This window comes from Cornus florida, unplaced genomic scaffold (genome assembly GCF_030987335.1).
Source record: "Cornus florida cultivar Cherokee Brave unplaced genomic scaffold, ASM3098733v1 CherokeeBrave_3.0.0_Hap2_Chr08, whole genome shotgun sequence".
In the NCBI taxonomy this organism is placed as follows: Eukaryota; Viridiplantae; Streptophyta; class Magnoliopsida; order Cornales; family Cornaceae; genus Cornus; species Cornus florida.
Genome location: NW_026775578.1, coordinates 18,626,224 through 18,647,080, shown reverse-complemented (window position 1 = coordinate 18,647,080; position 20,857 = coordinate 18,626,224). Strand labels below are relative to the sequence as shown.

The 20,857-nt window shown below is 35.0% G+C and overlaps 1 protein-coding gene across 1 annotated transcript; it reads left to right on the top strand.

Moving 5' to 3' along the window:
* Positions 1 to 1,440: 1,440 nt before the first annotated feature.
* Positions 1,441 to 20,159, top strand: LOC132270546 (mitochondrial fission protein ELM1). The gene is made up of 10 exons (XM_059771725.1): positions 1,441 to 1,971; positions 7,684 to 7,922; positions 11,217 to 11,313; positions 13,631 to 13,780; positions 13,892 to 14,018; positions 17,931 to 18,043; positions 18,162 to 18,225; positions 18,371 to 18,464; positions 18,554 to 18,662; positions 19,678 to 20,159. The coding sequence occupies exons 1-10, from the start codon at positions 1,783 to 1,785 to the stop codon at positions 19,777 to 19,779; spliced, it is 1,284 nt and encodes a 427-aa protein (XP_059627708.1). The 5' UTR covers positions 1,441 to 1,782; the 3' UTR covers positions 19,780 to 20,159.
* Positions 20,160 to 20,857: the final 698 nt, after the last annotated feature.

Genomic DNA, 20,857 nt, shown 5'->3' with positions numbered 1-20,857 from the left:
TGTGTACCAAGTTAGATGCGGCCCAAATCCATTTAAAGAAGGAACCGGTCCTATAAGGAAAAGGAGTCATCAAATGAAGTAAGTTCTGTGTAAGGAAAATCCGGAAAGGGAAGAATTATAAAGAGGAAAGAATTCTATTTGTAAAGAAATTGATATATGGAAAGAATTAGAGGACAAGCAATGCGAGTCCTACCATAATTCTTCTAACTTTTGTATATAAATAGAGGCCCAGACCTCCAATAAAGGGATCCAAGCAATTCTACGCTTCTCTAGATACTGTTCTTATTTATTTTTACTGTTCTTAAGTGTGTTGTATTATTTTTCTCAATTGTTATTGGTTGAGTAGAATTTTGCACTTACAACTATTGATTGTTAAAACTACAATATAAATGCTACACTTTCAAGCGAATTAATTTGCAGATTCTTATTTGAGTTTTACTACTAACAAATTTGGTTTAGGGTATACTAATCTTTAAATAATACTTTACTAAACTAATCTGATTAAAGTGTAAAGGATTTGGTTTATTCGGATGTTATGCTTAAGATTGAAAATCACTTTGATCATATTTGCAATGAAGCTTCTCTCTATGCACCCGTTGAGCTTCACTTTTAAATCAAATTGATGCAAGTTCTATGAAGCAACAGGAAAAGGAGATAAGGTAATGGCAGAGCATCTCAAATATGAGAATCAAGAAACCATCTAAATTTTTATGAAAAAAATTTATTTTCTTCTCATTGGGTATAAAATAACACATGATTAAATATCTAGTTTTACTTATTGGAAGAAGAGACCTATAATTTTTTATTCACTTCCAAGAAAATCTGTGGTCTTACTTTGCGAGAAGAAGAGGAATTTTTATTTAATTCCCTAATTCTAATTCAATCAACGAAAAGAGTAAGACAATTGTTAAATTTTTGTTAAATGTCTAATTTTGTCATTTCATTTTAATTGTATTGAATTTTAACAAGAAACATAAGTTTCTTTCAAAAAATAGTTATAAGAAAGCTAATTAAATAATGTCCATTGGATTAGATTATGCGATTAGAATTAAAAGTGAGTATACTACCCTCTGCTCACTAGGGAACTCTCTGCTCACCAGGGAGCAGTTGAACACTACTTTCAAAATTCTGTCATTTTTCTTTTCCTATTCTTCTTCTTTGTTTTTTTTGGTACTGTGCCCTCTGAATTTAAATCTTGACTCCGACCCTCCTAAGGTCTAACAAAGTTCATATTCATATTTATGCAACGATTTTTCTTCTTTTCCTTTCCTATTTTCATCTAATTTTTTTTTTTGGTATTGTGCCCCCCGAATTCTTTCCTTTTCCTCCCTCCCTTTCCTTCCTACCTCCCAAACAATAAAAACGTCTTCCATCCTTTCTATTACTTACCTCTCAACCAACCAAATAAAAATAAGAAAATATAAATATATATAAAAAAAAAGAAAAAAAAAAAAAAAAATGGGTTAAGGGATCGGGAAGGGCAAGAGGCAGGAGACGTGCACCGCCTGTGCAGTAGCTTGAGACATCAACCCGGTATTCCAAGAAAAGAAACTTTGTTACTTTAACCATCCGTCTAACCGATACCCAAACGCGACGCTGCCTTTTCTTCCTCATCTCCAACTAGTGATCTTCTAGTGTAGTCCATACTGCAACAAATCTGTTCATAGAAAGCCTCGGAACCATACACACGCATGTATATGGATGTGTGTGTATATATATGTTCTTATTGAATCGAAATCGATTTGAAATTCGTAGGGTTTAGGTTTTATATATACATCTCAGATGAAGCCGATCAGGCTGCCTGAACCGCCCGCCGGTCCCGGTCCCATGGGCGTGCCGGACATATTCGAAGGCGGTGTCTACGGCGTCATCAGGCGGGCTGTTATCATTGGCAACGGTTTTCCGGCTTCCGAGAATCAAAGCATCGGATTGGTTCGAGCACTGGGCCTTTCTGAGAAGCAAATTTTATATGTGAGTTATTTTCATTTGCTCACTTCAGTTATCTTTATACGTTCCGTGTTGTTGTTGCTCTCAGAAATGAACAAAATAAATCAAACTTGAAATCAGTTATATTCAAATGTTTTCATGTTCTTAGAAATGAAGAAGAAAATAGAAAAAAAAAAGAGAAAATTGCCTGAACTAAGATATATGGTTGAATCTGGTTCGGTTGAGTGGAAAATAGTAATGAAAAGCCTACTATTTTTTAAAATTTCCTTAGCTAGTGGAACTAACAATTATTTGGTGGTTACTTTTTTGATGATTAAGTTATAGGTATTTTAAGATGTTGAAATTAAATACCCTTTTGGGAGAATTGGTACTATGTTGATGTGCTCGTATTTTCTCATTGGAATCTGTAAAACCCAGCTGCTGTGCATGTGCTCATTGTAATGGACGACTCAGTCACATGGTTAAATGTGTGTTACTGTAGGGGTTTATGTTACAGAGTTGAACCAATTGAATTATCATTCTTCTGTCAGTGTGTGGTTGGAAACACAAATTTTGTATCACAATTTAATAGTGTCTGAACCAAGTTTTCATCTGGTTAATAGTAATCTAGTCATTTGAGAATAGTCCACTAATGGTCTACTAACCTCATCAACTGCTTTTGACTTTTGATATCTCCTTGTGCCTTTAACTTGGCACTGCTAGCTTGGTATATATCTTCTTTCCACATGGTCTGAATTGTTCCATTTTCATGTCTAGTGCTGTATTCCTGATCCACTAGAATTTTTGGAACATGAAATATCTATGTTGTGCTTCTCAGCATCTCACGCTTTTTAAAGCATCTTTCAACTGTTAGTATATGTGTCAAATCCCTTGAATTACGGTTTTATTTTGAAAGTTGGTGCATCAATCTATAACATCTTCATTTGTCTTCTTTGCATCCACTGAATTTCAAAATTCCAGTCATAATATTTCCGTTTGTAGTAGGTTGCTTACCTGATGCTGTAACGACCCTAAACTGATACTATTTATATAAAAAAAAAATTTCGACATGACCTCTGCTAAACAGGGGCCTACAATAACTTGCTTAATTAAAAAAAAAATTGCAATGGCCTTTCTTGGCCTTTCAAGACTAATCTAACCTGTCCTAACACACAATACAAAAAAAATATAATACATTCTCTAATACTACCACATCAACAACCTGCTCAAGTTGGCCCATCATCGTCATCCCATTAAACATAAGCATTTACATAGTCTCAATTTACATCCAAAAATAGTCAAGTACCTTAGTTATGTTACATGGCCATGATAAAATAAAATTAATACTCTTTTTCATAATTTGAGACTTTACAAAAATTAACCAAAACACAAAAGGTATCAAAATAGATCTTTAGTTCTCTTCATGCTTGAGAGGGATCGGCATCCACTATTTCCTTTCCCGGCCCTGCAAAATATTAAATAATGGGGTGAGCGTAAAACTCAGTAGGTAGTGCCTAAGCCGCACCTCTTGAAACCCCGTGAATCCAAATAGAGAATAGGACAATAGGAATTGGGGTCATGCAAAGCCGGGAAAACACAATATCAATTCCAAGTTCAAGGCAAATAAATCTCGAGCCATGAATGCAATATTATGCATGTTACTCCTCATTTTCAGAAAACATTCATCACTTCACAAACTGTTAATATAACCCGCCCTTTGGTGACTCCGTAGCGACACGAAAGAAGGATTGACCAATGTCCCTGACCTTTGGTACTTCCGCAGCGTCATTTGGGGCTCAGATAACTCAACCACGCTAGGGCAATCTCCCTAGTTCCCTCTAGGCTATATTAACACACCGGCCCTTTGGTGACTCCGCGGCGACCGGGTTTTCCTCAGAACCTTTTTCTCAAATTTCTCTCCAAAATCTCCTTTTTATTTATTCAAAATCATTTCCCATCCTTCATGTCCCATGATATGCATGTATGTCTCATGTATTCAATGCTAGGGCAATAAGAAATTTCCATAATACTTCCATAATTAAACAAGCTTTACAATAATTCTAAGAAAATTTCCATAAGCTTCCATGTATTATTTCTAGCAATTTTGTCAACACAATAACATAAAGAAATTACAATAATTCTAAGAAAATTTCCATAAGCTTCCATGTATCATTTCTACCAATTTTGTCAACACAATAACATAAAGAAATTAATAATGAAGCATGCTTTTTATACAAATCAACAATTACACATATAATCATGAACTTTACACCCACAAGAAAATCATTCTAGAGGTAATTAATTTCAATTAAGCATGTTGGCATCAAATAACAAGAATTGATTCACAAAGGAACAAGAAAATGTAAATTAGAGACCCCTACCTCAATTTTATGCAAAATCCCCAATTTTTTCACCTCAAACCCTAGGATTTCGAATTTCCTATGGTGCACCAACCAAGGAATTGCTTCTATCAACTTGTAGGCCTCGCCGTGAGCTTTAATTTGCCGCAAACGGCACTTAAAAATACCAAGAATTGAGAGAGGAATCAAGAATGGAAGCTTTGAAGTGAAAAAAAAGAAAAAAAAAAACAGAAAGCTGAGAGGAAGATAGAGCAGCGGGAGAGAGAGGATGAGAGAACAGAAAGCAAATGCGGTCTCATGACCAATTAAAACATTTGTGGGTCCCACCCATTTTCTTTTTATTTTTCCTTTTACTTTTGTTTTTAATTTACACCACATACATATACATAACTATATAAAATTCACATAAGGCACATTAAATAAAATGCATGGAATGCAAATGGACCCAACTAAAATTCTCGTGTGCAACAATTCCGGTAGCGGGTCCCACACGGGACCGTCCGGCCTGAAAAACCGAAAAATGCAAAAATGATCACCCTTGCATTTCAAAGAGTTCCGGACTTAATGAAATGCTTCAAACAACTCTCAGACACAACCGGCACACTCCTCAGTGTCCGGTTCGCACAACGTGAAAAGACAAAAAATGCCCTCGCATCAATGAAATTCCGGAAAAATGAAAAATGGAGAAAATTGGAAACATCACAGATGCAATGCTATCTCCAACTAGCAAGCATCATGAAACCTTATCTAAAATAAAAATGAACTGCTTTATTCTTCTATCCCACTAGCTTCATGTTTTGCTATGGTTATTTTTTTTTTTTTGATAAGTAAGATTTTATTAAAAACGCTCAAAAAGGGGAGCGAAACCCAAAGAAACAAAAGGAACACAAGGGCCAGAGGGCGCCTTAGACCTTCAAAGAGGCCAAAAAAACAATAATTTCCTCCATAGATCTATAATCTCTCCCTGAAACCCAACAAAAAAGAGTAGAAATAACAGAGAACTTAAGCATAGAAACAGGCTTCTTTTTCCCGTTAAAATATCTCCAATTTCTCTCAAGCCAAATACACCACCAGAAATAAAGCGGCGTAGCCTTCCAAGCATCCCTAATGCCAACCCCAACAGAGACGCCTCTCCAAGCCTCAATCAACCCTTTAGAGGAGAAAGGCATTGCCCAATGAACCCCAAATAAACGAAGCATCAAATCTCAACAATCTCTGGCCATGCTGCAATGTAAAAGGAGGTGATCAACAGACTCTTCATGACACAAGCACATGTAACAGTGATTGACCACCACCTGATTCCTCCTCCTCAGATTATCCTGGATTCCTGGGTTAAAATCTTACCCAGAACAGAGGTCCAAGCAAAAAAGGCGACCTTGCGGGGAGCCTTGGACCGCCAAATAGACTTCCAAGGGAAGGGATCTCCATGACCAAACGAAAGGCATCTGAAAAAGGACCTAACCTCAAAACAGCCATGCGTGGTAGCCCAACTTGTATTTTTAGCTACACACACGCGCACACAAACACACACAAATGAGTTTTAGAATTTCTTGTTGTCAATATTGCCTTTGGATATGAAATGAGGGAAAATCAATTAAGATGTTTGGCACTTTCGATTTTTGGAGTGTAAGTTCAATCATTGAACCAGTGTGCAAGTGTGACATGGTTCTTGTCAATCCAAAATAATTGGAACAATTTTTTGTTGAGTTGAGTTGGATTATAAATTTCAAATGCGTTGTTGATCACAACACATTTGAAAAGTTCACTTATAGAAAATCTTGTTGCACAGAGCAGTAAGCAATGCTTATTTTTCTTGTCCTTGTTTATTGTTTCCTTTACATGGTATTACACCAGCTGGTCCAGCTCCTTAATCCTGAAGCCTTCTGTGTTTCTGTGCAGACCACAGAATGCAGGCAAATAATAAATTTTCTCATTTGCTGGCTGTAGTGATGTAGGCATGCATAGAGTTGTCATATACTTGGCACCTAGAAATACTATTGTTAAAAGATGCTTCTGGGAAACTTCTGTACGTGTATGGGCATGTGAGACAACGCCTCGTTGACTAAATAAGAAATTCTTTTTTTTTTATGGATTATTTATAGGCATATACTGTTACATGTTGGAAAAGGAGAAAAGGAATCATGAATGTGAACATTCTTGTGCCGTTGGTGTTTTAAAAGATTAAAAAGAAATAAGTTGTGTGTTAGCAGCAAAAAGAAGAAATGTCAAGAACTTATCATTGTTCTTTTTATAATGTGTTAACCTATGATTAATTATTTTTCCTCCTGATCTCCAGAACACTTCTGTAAATCTAATTAATTTTGTTTACTTTAATTATATATGTTGTTCAGAAACAAAGAAATCATTATAAATTCTGTAAATTAATATGAGTTGCTTTTGTTTAATTGCCCAAGTACGAGGAGGCTCATGGGGGATTGTCTCACTACATTCACTTTATGCGGCTCTAACTGGATCACTTGCCATTATGGAGTGAATTATTGGCATAGTACCTAGGCATAACATTTTTGCTTGGTTGGCCACATTGGTAATGTTGACACCTTGTGTGGTCTTTCTTCTGATATTGAAAACCTTTGACTTGAAACAAAATGTCAAGTTGGCATTTCAAATATATATATTTTCCTTCCCAGTTTGAGGCCACAAATTAAAAAATGAAAAAACAGAGACAAAAAGATTGGTCTTTGTAGCCCCAAGTGTGGCAAAATGGCTGTCTGTGTTGCTTACTTGACCTATATATGTATAATAACATATAATATATGAAAGATAGGTCTGAGTTGAATTTTTTATATTATTATGACATCTATATTTGTAACTTCTAATCACATGTTCATTTGTATGTCTCTTGCCATTATAGCATGCATTACAATGTTTCTTTCTTAATCACATTATTGTCTTACCGTCTATATGGGTCTTTTGTCATACCCATATGAATTTGAATGCCTTGTGTCAAGCAGTATGACAAAACAAGATTTATTTATCCAAACTCCAAAATAATTGAGTGTTGGAAAGATGTTTATTGAGTTGAGTTACGTAAATTTTATATATATATATATATATTTGGATGACATGGATAACTATTCTCCCCTCCCTCTTTGTCTGGTCGTGTGAAACATGACCAGACAGTTTTTGGGTATGCTCTCTTTTTTTTTTTTTTCCTTTTATTTTTTATTTTGGAAGGTGTAGTGGAGCTTATTTTTTTGCAGTTATCATGAAACGAAGCTAGTTTTCTGTATTGTTGTGATTGTACCAATTTCAGTTTTGAGTTAAAAACATGTCTTCCAAAATGTTTTTCGGGAAAATCCTTTTGAGAGCTGTAGTTTTAGTCCTATATTGTTTCTACTGAGCTCGTGTCACATACTCATCCCGACAACACATGCAGCGGGTTACGAGGCCAATGGGAGGAATTAATGAGTGGCTTCATTGGCTTCCAGTTTCTCTCCACAAAATGTTGGATTACATCATTTGGCAGATCTGTGGTTATTCACATATTCTATTGACTGCCAGGAGGAAGAATGTTCCATTTATGCCTACTGAAAATGGTGGCAGTGCAGGTTTATCATCTATTTTAGAAGCAGATGTGAAGAAGATTGTAACAATGACGAGGGAGACTTTTGAGAGGTACGTTCTTTCCTCTTTAAATCTGCTGCACTAAAAAGTATTCTTTACCCTGTTCTAAATTTTTTTGTAAGGATATTTGGTAAAAAAAATCCACTTAATGCCCAACAGCCTGAAAGAGTGAAAAAAATAAGTTATTAACAGTTTGAGATGGTTTCTATATTGGGACGACAAATTATAAAATGTAACTTGCTTATGCATAATGATCTGACCAATTGATTGGCAATACATTTCAGTGGAATTGTTGGAATGCAAGTCATGCTGTCATTATTTTGTAATGCATGAAAATGTAAATTAAACAGAAACTCAACATATGTAGATGAAGGCTTATAAATCCACCCTACCCGTTTTAGCAGAGACCATTATGGAACCTTAGAGACGGTGCTACTGTATGCTAAAACGTCCAAATATTGTTTTTTTTCTTCTTCTCAAAAACTGAAAATATCATTAAAACGAATATTTTAAGAATTAGTAGTGCTCAAATTTCATGAATCATAGTGTTAACGCATATTATTGCATCTGTTCATCAAACTTTCTGATTGAACTGTCCAACTTTTACAATATAAAAATTCTTCGTGTGACATATATTATGCCATATAGCTTATTAATTTGGAGTAAAATATATAAATTTAATATGACATAATACAATGTAAATAACTCCCAAAAAGAAAATTAAATAAGTTAAGTAGAGTTATTTGAGTTTTAGAGGTACATTATTGTTTCTTCAAAAAAGATATGGCCTCTAACATGCAATCAAAAGTTCACCGACTTCACTATGTCTCTGTTTCAATTAGGCTCAGATTTCCATCTTATAGTCCAAGAGATAGTGATTGATTGAAGAGGGGCTGGTGGGACAATGGTCCCCTAGACCTTTTAATTTCTAAATTTGTTACTTTATTTGGAAGGATCTCCTTTACTTCCAATAGAACACACAAGGTAAACAACTTCCCTAGAATGATAATAAACCTATTTCAAAAAGAAAATTAAATAAGTTAATTAGAATAACTTGGGTTTTAGAGGCACATTCTTGTTTCTTCAAAAAAGATATGGCCTCTAATGTGCAATCGAAAATTTGCGGACTTCGCTATCGCTGTGATTCAATTATTTAGGCTCAGATTTCCAACTTATAGTCCAAGAGATGGGGATTGATTCAAGAAGGGCTGGTGGGAGAATGGTCCCCTAGACCTTTTAATTTCTAATTTTTTATTTTTATTTTTATGTTATTTGGAAGGATATCCTGTACTTCCAATTGAACACACAAGGAAACTTTAAAACAATTAATTTTATTTATGAATTCCAAAAGTTGCATTTTGTAATTTATTTATGAATTATTTTAATGACGTACATAATATGGTTTAAATCCAAAGTTATATACAATTTTCAATTTGTATATGTGTACTTTTTTACAAGAATCCGTGGGAGTTATTGTAATTTGAAGTTTTGGTTTATAAAAATTCTTATACAAATACCAATTACGGATAGGGCTGCAAATGAGCCCAGCCGAGCCGAGGTTTGGCATGTTGGGGCTCGGCTCGCCACAATCAGGGAGGTGCTCGGGCTCGGCTCGGGCTCGGGCGAGCCTAGAATAGCCAAGCTCGAGCTCGGCTCGTCAGAAAATCGACAAGCTCGGGCTCGGCTTGGTTCGGCTCGTCTGCGCACATATTGGGGAGGCTCTCAGCTCTCAAGCTTGCCCAAATAGCCGAACAAAAATATCAGAATAAATGAAAAACCACTAAAAAAGAGCAGTTTTTTTTTGGAAGGTAAAAAGAGCAACACAGATTCGTGTAGATAGATGGAAGTCATCAAAGTAGCCCTTGAAAGTGAAATCAACCTTTAGAATAGCTAGCTGGTTTGCTACTTGTTTCTTTAATTAGATACACAGCACACACACATATATAGCGCACACAGAACACAACACCTATATATACACAGCACACATATATACAAGTATATATAATACAAAGCAGGTTAGTGTATATATATAACACAAATATATCATATATATATATATATATATATCAAAGTTATAGATCTATATATATATATATATATATATGCACATACATACCTTCAGAATCGTTGCAGAGAAGGAAAGAAAAGATGGAAGGGCTGCCGCTGCTTCATTTGTGAATTGTGGTAGAGAATGAAAGTAGAATAGGGTTTGTTTGTAAACTTAAATGGGTTGGGTCTTTAAAATGAATATGGGCCATTATTTTTTGGGCTTTGTTATTTAGATTGTAGTTGGTTTTCAAATGGGCTTATCACATATAATTGTAATGGACTCACACATATGGGCTGGATCAAGAATTTATAAATGGCTAATAAACGAGCCCTATACGAGCCTTGTTCACGAACTTAAACAAGCCTTATACGAGCCTTGTTCACGAGCCCATACGAGCCGAGCCTAATGTTGTTCGGGCTTGGCTCGTTTACTAAACGAGCCTAGAAATTAGGCTCGAGCTCGGCTCGTTTGCTTAATGAACGAGCCTGAGCCGAGCCCTTAGCGAGCCGAGCCCGAGCTGTTCATGAACAGTTCGGTTCATTTGCAGCCCTAATTACGGATTAGTTATTTAACCCTCCTCCCCCACAAAAAAAAGAAAAAGAAAAAGAAAAAAGAAAATAAAAGAAAAAGAAAAAGAAAACAATTACAAATCAGTTAACTTTCTCATAACTACTCCATGTCTGTTCTGGTACTGATAGCTGATATTATTCTTGCTTCTGGTGGAACATGACTTAAGCAAGAATTGGAATTAACCATCTGAGAAGGCATTTAAAATTCAGTTTAGTTGTGAAGAAGTATTAAAATTTTCTGCAATAGTCGATGCAACATTGCAGCTTGAATATGGCTAAATAGCCTAAATTAAATGCAAAGAATAATAAAAAATGACTATTTTGTTATCATATTCTCTTGTAGGACACCGTCCCCCCCCCCCCCCCCCCCTCTTCCTTTTTTTCCTTCCCCTGCAGTTTAATGCCATATACCAATCTTGCTCGGTCTAAAATGGAGCTGCATTTAACCGTCTGTGTTAAGAACTTTCTGGATGGTTTCATGGCTATATAGCCTATATTTGTTTTACAGCTCTCTTTGGATTTTTTCCGCATGTTCTTCTCATGAAGTGTCTGATGTGCATCTTTTAATCCAATGCAACTATGCAACATATAACTTCAGATTTTGAGATATATTTGTTTAGTGCCACATTTCATTGCTGTCATTATTGTAGCTCAAGAATACTGTTTTTTTCCCCTTTCTTAATTTAATTTGACTACATAAGAAAGTAATTCGGGAAGTTCTTTCAGGGACGGCCCATTATTGGTGGTCGCATCTGGCAGAGATACCATTTCAATTGCAAGCTCTATAAAAAGATTAGCATCTGACAAGGTGTTTGTTGTTCAGGTTTGTTACCGAGATCTTATTGGTGCATAATAATTATTATTGTTACTTCTTTTTTTGTGTGCGCGCGCGTGCATATACTTGAAGATGAAACAACTTTTTGTTGTGTAAAAAATTCTGGACTTCTCATTTCAACTCATGGTAAGTTATCTTCCATCATCTTATTATTACTGGTATTTCTGCTGCTTTTGTTGCCAGCTATATCCACCCTCTGTTAGCAATTCGACAAATTTAAGTACCATCACTGGAAGATGTCTGCTAATTTTGTTTTGGCGCCCTGTATCTTATTGAAGTTAACATGATCTTAAACATTAGCACAAAACTTAGGCGTGCTTTTACAAACAATGCACCTTACCATTTTGCTTTCTGTTATTAGATGATTTACTGTTTCATCATGATCCTTGGACTGTTTGATTGTTGCCCAAGTTTAGACTTTAACCCTGATCAGATAGATTTCCCATTCTTTTTGGCCCCCATCGTCTGCTTTCTGTGACCATAAAACCATTTGATTCTATTAGTGGAAGATTGACGTCTCTACTATTTTTATCACATATGGTGGAAGGAAGAAGGCATCAAACATTTTTTTTTTTATTCTATAACTTAAATTCCTACTCTGTCAACTCTTAAAAGATAGGTTTTATATATAGAACAGATGCACCGACAAATTGCCAAACATTTTCATATATAATGTATAATTTAAATTTTATACATAGGTTTTATTATTCTCCTGCTATTACTACTATAAGTCTATAGCACCCTATATTTTCTCTTATTTGGGCACTTCTTGACAACTTTAGATGGTTTAAAATTGGCCGCTAGCTATCTTTGATGACTTTATGATTCGGGGGAAGTAGTGTTTAGATATGTTCGAAGAAAGAAAGAAGGGGACGAGAATGAGAAGTTGAGATGAGACTAGACGAAAGAGGTGAGAAGACTGACGAAGGGGGTGAGAAAACTGATTGAAGGGGGGGTAGGCTGGAGAGACTGAGGGATCGAGAAAAGCGAGAACACGAGGGAGACATGGAGGGAGAGTTTGCAAACTCACAATATTATTCAATAATTCAAAGCTACTTGTCTGATTACATATGAGCCTTTATATGGGAAAAGTATTAACCAAACTCATAAGCCCTAAAACATGAAAATACCCTAATAACCTTAAAATCAAACATTACTAAAAATAACAAAAACATCTGGTTATGTGAAAAGCCCCCTAATGTCACCAGGCTGCGTGGCCATTGGTGGAGTTCTCATTGTATTACACTTCTAGTTTATAGAATGGGCCAAGTTATAGCTTCTATAAATGCCTTTATTAATCTATTTCTATTTTCCTTTGCTTTTATGTGTATTTTTTATTTTCTAAAAATTACAACTGTTTCATGAATTGTCCACTGGATGTCTGATGCATTTTGTCTGTCTGTTTTCCATGATTCTAAACATTGGCAATCCTTTTGCAGTTCTGGACACTGTTGGCATATCTGATGTTTGACATGTCTACCATAGTGTCAAATGCAGAGACAAGGCCCTCTTAGAAGTTTCTCTGCCACTTGTCTTAAAGTGAAGCTAGAGGTCTCAGCTCTTTTTTTATTTTTTGATAAGTAATAATTGAATTAAAAAGGTGTTCAATAGGGGAATGCATCCCTTATACAAAAGTGGAACCGGGGTTTAAGGCCCCAAAGAAGCCAAAAAAATAATTAAATCTTTGGAAGAGGAACAGGACTTCCTTTTCACATAACTGAAAAGAGAGCGTATGATATGAAGTTTCAGAATCGCCGTGGACGATTCTTTCCCTTTGAACATTCTACTATACCCCTCCTTCCAAATGCACCACCAGACACAATGTGGTACAACTCTCCAATAATTGCGAACAGCACTACACACGGGACATCCTCTCCAAATACGAATCAAATCCTTAGGATAAGAGGTCTCAGCTCTTCTTGCTGATTGTACTACAGCAATTTTAACAAAAATATTAATGAAGTCTTTGACAAGGTAGGGACTTGTTGGGAAATGAAAATTTGAAATTCCAAAGTTCTGTTTTCCTTGCTTGTGTACATTTATATTGAATTTTGAAATAATTTTGTGGAAAATACGATTCATTTGTTTTTAGCAACTTAGCAGGCTATTGTTTATCAATCTAAGTTACATGTGTATATACGAACTGTTGCATGCTTTTTTTTTTTTTCCCTAGTTGGTACTCACACCAACCCCCACCCCCCCTCCCAAGGAGTCTGCTGCATGCTTTTCTTTTAACTCCAAGAAATTTTATTGTAATATTAAGTTACCTGACCTTTTGCTCTTCTTTTTCACATTGTGGTTCCAGATTCAGCATCCAAGGTCCCATTTAAATAGGTTTGACATGGTGATTACCCCTCAACATGATTACTACCCCTTGACTTCACACGCACAGGAGCAGGTTCCTTGGTTTCTACGGAGTTGGATAACTCCACGTGAACCTCCTGAAAAACATGTGGTATATATCTTGACAAAAAATTACTTCCTTAATTGGGGTTTTTCTACATGGAAATCTGTGCCCTTAATGGATGTATTTTACATCTAATACTGAATGTTGTATGTTTCTCAGGTCCTCACCATAGGAGCTCTTCATCCAATTGATTCTGCCGCACTCAGGACTGCAGCAAGCACCTGGCATGATGAGTTTGCACCTTTGCCAAAGCCAATACTTGTGGTTAACATCGGAGGGCCTACAAGTAAATTTGATATTGGGAATTTGGTTTCAACATTAGTATTTGCTTACCATTTTTTGTATGCTTTATTTTAGTGTTGGTTCCATGTTGAATTCATTACATCTCCTTGACATACTAGTTCTTGGGTTTTGGTGCTTCGTTCCCTTGAGTTTTCTACAGTGACTTTTTTTGTATTTTAGGGTTGGCAAAATTTCTATTGTCACAGCGTCATTTAATGTATAACAGTCTTGCTGTAATCTAATATATGGGAATCTTTTTGATGGACTTTTTAATGGTATGATAATCAATAAATAGTAGTTTAGGCTTGGGCCTGGTTTTCTTAGAAGGGTCTTTGAAGCTTGTGCAGCTGCATTAGGGGTGGAAATTCGTGTTCGTGGGTCATAATCGTGTCTTGTCGACGTAAGGGTATTCTACTAAACAACTCAACCTGAACACTTGTTTAATAATCGTGTCAGGAACTCTCAATACTAACCCGACCTATTTATTAAACAGGTTACACGTGTAACCGGTTTAATGACCTATTAAAAAAAAAAAAATTATATTATTTTTATTTTATTAATAATACTCAATAAAACAATAAATACTAAAAAAATATAAGTTTTATTCCAACCAAATTACTAAATAGTCTCTAGTTTAGAAAAGAATAAATTATTAGACACAATTTTATATAGTAATTTTGGAACTCAAATAGAAATTTATTTTTGACACGTATAATTAAACTAGCATAAACGGGTTACACGGGTTGAACCCCTCAACCCAAACACGACACGATTAATTAAACGAGTTAATCGTGTCGACCCGTTTACGACCCAAACTCATTTAAGGTCAACCCAAACCCTTTTAACTCGTGTCGTGTCAAAGTTTGCCACCCCTAAGCTGCATGGAAATGAGTTAGGAATTTTATGTTTTATTTCAGTTTTTTTGAATTCTGTGCACTTGGTTATACTTGTAACCTTTGCTTGACTCAACTAGACAAGGCTTATCCTAATTATATGGGGCGCGTGAGAGTGTTTTTCTTTTCTCATTATCTTAGTTGCTTAGTCACTTTGAAATGTTTGGAGACTTAAAATTGCACTTGATGAAGAATTCCCTTTGAAATAACGTTCACTTTCTTTTATAACTACCTGAGCATAGTCATGGCTAGTGAACCTCTCTGTTTTTCTTTTCTTTTCAATTATTAAAAAATAGAAAATAGTGTCTATAGTGTGGACGCAAAGAGACAAAGAGAGAGAGAGAGAGAGATTTACTCAGGACCTTGCCTGCCCTCATACCATGCTATCCATCATTTTCTTTAAAAGCTTAAGCTGTTAGGGAAGGTGTAAATTATTTGTATTCTTTAGCACATTATGTCTTACAATTTAATTATCAATTATACTTATCTACAACATTAATATTTTGTTTTACTCGGATGTATTAATCTAGTGATAACAACAAACACAGTATAAACCAAACAACATAAAAGAACCTTGGATAATTACTTCAAAACAACAATATATATATATATAGACACGGGGCATATGCCCAATGAGTTGAGGCTTTAGAAAGCATGAAAGATGCTTTCTGATAGAGCAGCGACTTGAGGGCATATGCATGGAACTCAACTCAACAGATCCTTGCTTCTAAGTAATAAAAACATGGTCATGATATAGAAGTACAAAATAGATGCACCAACATAGTAAATCCTAAAAAATTAGTTAGCAGACATTGTGAAAACAGGCCAATTTATAATATAAATATAACAGTAATGAATAAATTCGATTATATATCTAAATTTCTACAAAAAAAATTGCATAATATAGAAGATGAAACTTGATAAGTGCCATAGATATCATATATTTTATTACTCTCTTACGACATATTTGTCTTCTGCAATTATATTGTTGTCACATAATAAAGTCTTTGTTGCATGCCTAACTTCTAGTTACGTTGTTCTATAATTAAAAAAAAAAAAAAAAAAAATCTTAAAGAGGTAGAAAGAGAGCAACTTGAAAAAAAAAAAAAAGACTGGATGTAGAGAGGTAGTTACCATGTTCTATATGCATGTAAATCAACTCAACAGATCCTTGCTTCTAAGTAATAAAAACATGGTCATGATATAGAAGTACAAAACAGATGCACCAACATAGTAAATCCTAAAAAAGTAGTAAGCAGACATGGTGAAAACAGGCCAATTTATAATATTAATATAACAGTAATGTATAAATTCGACTATATATCTAAATTTCTACAATAAAAATTGCATAATATAGAAGATGAAACTTGATAAGTGCTGTACATATCATATATTGTATTATTGTTGTCACATAATAAAGTCTTTGTTGCATGCCTAACTTCTAGTTACCATGTTCTATAATAAAAATAAAAGAAAAATTTCTTAAAGAGGTAGAAAGAGAGAAACTGGAACTGGAAAAAAAAAAGACTGGATGCTTTGAGGCCTGCCCTCTGTCCATCTTGTTTCCATAAGCATCTGAAATAGTTCCTATAAAATGTTGTGTGGTTATAAGTCATGTTTTATAGAATGCTGGAGATGTATTGTTCAAGTTTCTAAAATACTATGAGTTTTTTGAATTATGGACGTATCCGCAAGGTGTTTAAGAGTGTCCTTTAAGTGTCGCTATCCTCAGTGTGTTCCCACTTCGTGCTACCATATCATTTCTTAGTACTTGATTTCACGTTAATATTGTCCTTTCCTACCTTGGTAACACGCTGGAGTAGTTTTTGACCTTCACTACACATGACTAGTTCATCTTAGTCATTTATGTCAGTTTACCTCAATTGCTGATACTTCTACATTCCCATGAACGTGTTTATTTCTAAATTGTCATCGTTTCTTGTCTTACAACCTTACTATATATCATCTCAACATTTGCATTTGGACCATGCACTTTCTATAAACATGTTATTTCTTAGCTGCTCGGTATCCTCTTTCATAAAGCATAGCATTGCTAATCTAATGGTTGTTCTACAGAATTATCCTTTTAGCCTCATAAGATATACCAATCACACAAATACGCTAAAGTACTCTTTGCTTAATCAATCCTTCTTTAATTCTATGAGCAACATTTTTCCTGATTTCTCCCTATTAATAATGGAGCCACTTAAAGGCATGCCCACAGGGATGAATTACCAAAATATTAAGCTTTAAGCCTCAAGATGTCTTGTAACTATCTCAAGTCATCGATGCAAGGTGTAGGATATAGCTTAGTTAGGTAGAGGCATAAAGCACAAGGTTTACACGCGTGCCAATGTTTTTCAGGGTGTCCAGAATTGACATTATTGAGAAACTGATATCGATGTCATATCTTAACTTTGAGGAACAGGAGATCAATAGCCTGACAAATGGTTTGGGATCTGATTCAGGTGCCCATTTAGTTGCCAAGCAGATTCTTTATAATTTTCTTCTATGGAAAGTTTGAATCAAGAAAATTTTGTATGTTTAAGAGGAGTTTTGAAATTTATTCAACTCTTAGCTAATATAAATCAATTATTTGTATTGATTCTTTGTCTTATTATGTGCATTTTATGTTGTATCTCCTACCAAAAGATCTAATCTATCTTATTGGTGGACTGAGTAAAATTTTATTATGTCACCATATGTTTTTACTGCGGTTTACTGCGGAAAGTCTTAATTTTGGGCATAGCTTTGGTCCTGAAAGTGTTCAAAGATCTTGAAAGATGTCTTTACTTATTTTTCTTTTTTCCTATGCCATGGTTCTGTTGTAAAAAATTAATTTCTGATTTTCTAGAACACATTTCATGCTTAAAATTTTCAATTTGGATTTTCATGCAATTTGTGGACATCTATGTTGTATATTCTTAGTGAAATTTAAATTACCCGTCTTATTACATTTTTGTTTGATGTTTCACTATATAATATTGTTTATGTCCAATATTTTCTATCCAATTTTGTTGTAGGCCGCTGTAGATATGGTGCAGACCTTGCAAAGCAGTTAACAGCTTCTTTACACAATGTCCTCGAGAGCTGTGGGAGTGTAAGAATTTCTTTCTCAAGGAGGACTCCTGAAAAGGTACTTAATGTACTAATTTTCTTAAATATTTTCCACTATGTACTTAGATTTTCCCATATATATATGTGTGTGTGTGTGTATCAGTGTATGTATTTTGTAATTCTTGGCTTTTGAACAGGTTCGCAACGTAGTGTTGAAAGAACTTGGAGATCATCCAAAGATTTACATATGGGATGGTGAAGGTAATCTCAGTTGATTGAATTTTAAGCAATCACTAATATTTTTTATTATTATTATTATTTTTTGGGGGGTTAAGTATTAAGCAGTCACTATTTTATTACTAAATCAGGGCAATGAGTTGATGGGTACTTTTGTCATCATTTGTAGAGCCAAATCCACACATGGGACATCTAGCTTGGGCTGATGCTTTCGTCATCACAGCTGATTCAGTCAGTATGTTGAGTGAGGCTTGTGGCACAGGGTACGCTTGAGGAGAATTACCTTATTTCAAATTGGATTTTGTTCCGAGCTATTGTGTACTAATTATTTACATTGTTTTTTTTCTTGTAGGAAGCCTGTATATGTCATTGGAGCTGAACGTTGTACGTGGAAGTTCGTAGAGTTCCATAAGGCTATGACGCAACGAGGTCTAGTTCGGCCTTTCACTGGGCTTGAGGATGTAAGTTTAAGTACTATCATAATTTCTATGAAATTTTGATAATGGGACTAGTAAAAAAAGAAGGATGGGGTTAGTGTTTTGATTCTTTTGTTTGATAGAAAAAGAATGACTTATATACAAAATCAAATAACTGAAACCATGACATACTGATGACCTGCATGTCTTCTGTGAGGGAAAAGGATTACCCAAAACCATTGATTTACTAGAACAATCTTCATGTTACTGCTACTTATGCTATATTTCTTGATATTCACTAGAAATAAACTTCCTCAATTTGGATGTTGGACTAACTTTTTGCCACCAGTTGCCTTAATACCATCCCAAACCATTGCTTCTCCTGCCAATTTTCAATTTCACAGTCCTTTCCTTTCCCAGGAAAAATTGAGTCACCGAAAGACTCCACTGTTTGGTAATAAGGTTATCCCTCAAAATTATCAAAAAAAAAAAAAAAAAGGTTTTCCCTCAAAAAGAGTTTTTCTTTTTGCAATTTGGTTTCTCAATATGTAGCATGGTTACAAGATAATTTTCCATGTCCACTTGCAGAAGTCTGTACCTTTTGTGTTGATCTTCTTCACAGTTTTAGAATGAGACTAAACCTTAAATATTTTTTTTCAGTAACTAGAAGAAGAAAAAGAAAAAGAAAAAAGTCCTGTCTGTACATCAAATAACAGCAATTGTAATTTTTGAAATTTAATATTTCTCATCACTGTTTGGTTGAAAATTGTTTATAACAATGCTGTGGGGACCTTGTGTGTATAACGGAATGCTTCATCCTTCAACAAATTGTTTGTCACCTTTGTTGAGGGGAACTGATTTGTCATTAACATGCCAGATGGTAATTAGGTAAAGATTATGCTGACCTCTTGATGAGGATTTGTTGTAGACTACTCATATTGAAGTCTCCTCTTCCCCTTCCACCCCATACAAACACCCCAAATGGAAACCATTATTCATGAAATATTGACATTTCTCTTTTCCTATTATTTATTAGTATTCCTCTGTTTCAAATGTTCAGATGTCAGAAATCTGGAGTTATCCTCCTCTAAATGACACTGCAGAAGCAGCCAATCGGGTGCATGTGGCACTTGCTGAGCGGGGATGGAGGTTGCGACCATAGGGGATTATATACTGTATTAGTAGTGTGTTTAAAGCTGCTGTCGTTCGAGAACCAGGTTTCTTATTGATGAACACATGGGTAAATTGATATATTTATCTTCCCACTTGGGATTTTTGAGATATGTAAAATAAGTATCAGCTGCACGGGCGGCTTGTAAAATAGAAGAGGCAGGCTTGTTTGTATACAACGATTCTCACACAAATCTTGCATAGGTGGTTTGGTTTTTAAGATTACTTTTTAGGGTCAAGATAAATTTTTTACTCGTGCTCTAGGAAACCCTAAGACCAGCAAGTTTGATGCAAATCAATGTCGGACTTGGGTTTGATGCCAATCAATGATTCATTTTGATCATCTCTATCATTGATGTTCGTTTTTCTTTCCATTTGCTGAACAGCAGCTTTGTGAAGTTCTAGACTGACAATGGGCCATGTTTCTGAGAAGCTTGTCATGAGAAATGATATCATTTTCATTACTAAAAGTCGTCGTTGGACTGGTGATTGAAGTCGTCCAACTAATCCATCTCATCGTCAATTGTAGCATCACTCTCTCTCTCTCTATATGTATTTTAAATGAAGACAATAAGTGAAACAAAGATGAATGTTTGCTGTTTTTTTTGTTGAAAGGTTAGGCCAACATCACTGAGTCTTGAACTCCAAACCTTTATTTAGAAGAGGTGGGTTTGTACTCCGCACCTCTACTTTGAAGAGGTGGGTTTGTACGAGTTGGTTATCTTGTTATTATAGAATAAACATCTAACTTGTATGGTTGCTTCTAGCGCCATTCGAGTGTCTAATGAGGTGCCTTTTCGACAAGTTTTCGTAGCAGCGATGGAATCAAATTTAAATGTATGTGCTGCAATTATTTAATGAAAATAATTGTTACATCTGTTATAATTGCTAACATATTTCATAGAAAAATGAGAAAAATTGAGCCAATCTAACCAACAAGCTATTGGTGAAAATAAAAATAAAAATAATACATATGCTATTGTGTGATAATGAAAGAAAATGAGTGGTTGTTGATTTAATGACCACATGTGGTGAGGCAAATGTCCCATGTTACTTTTACTTATTTTTAT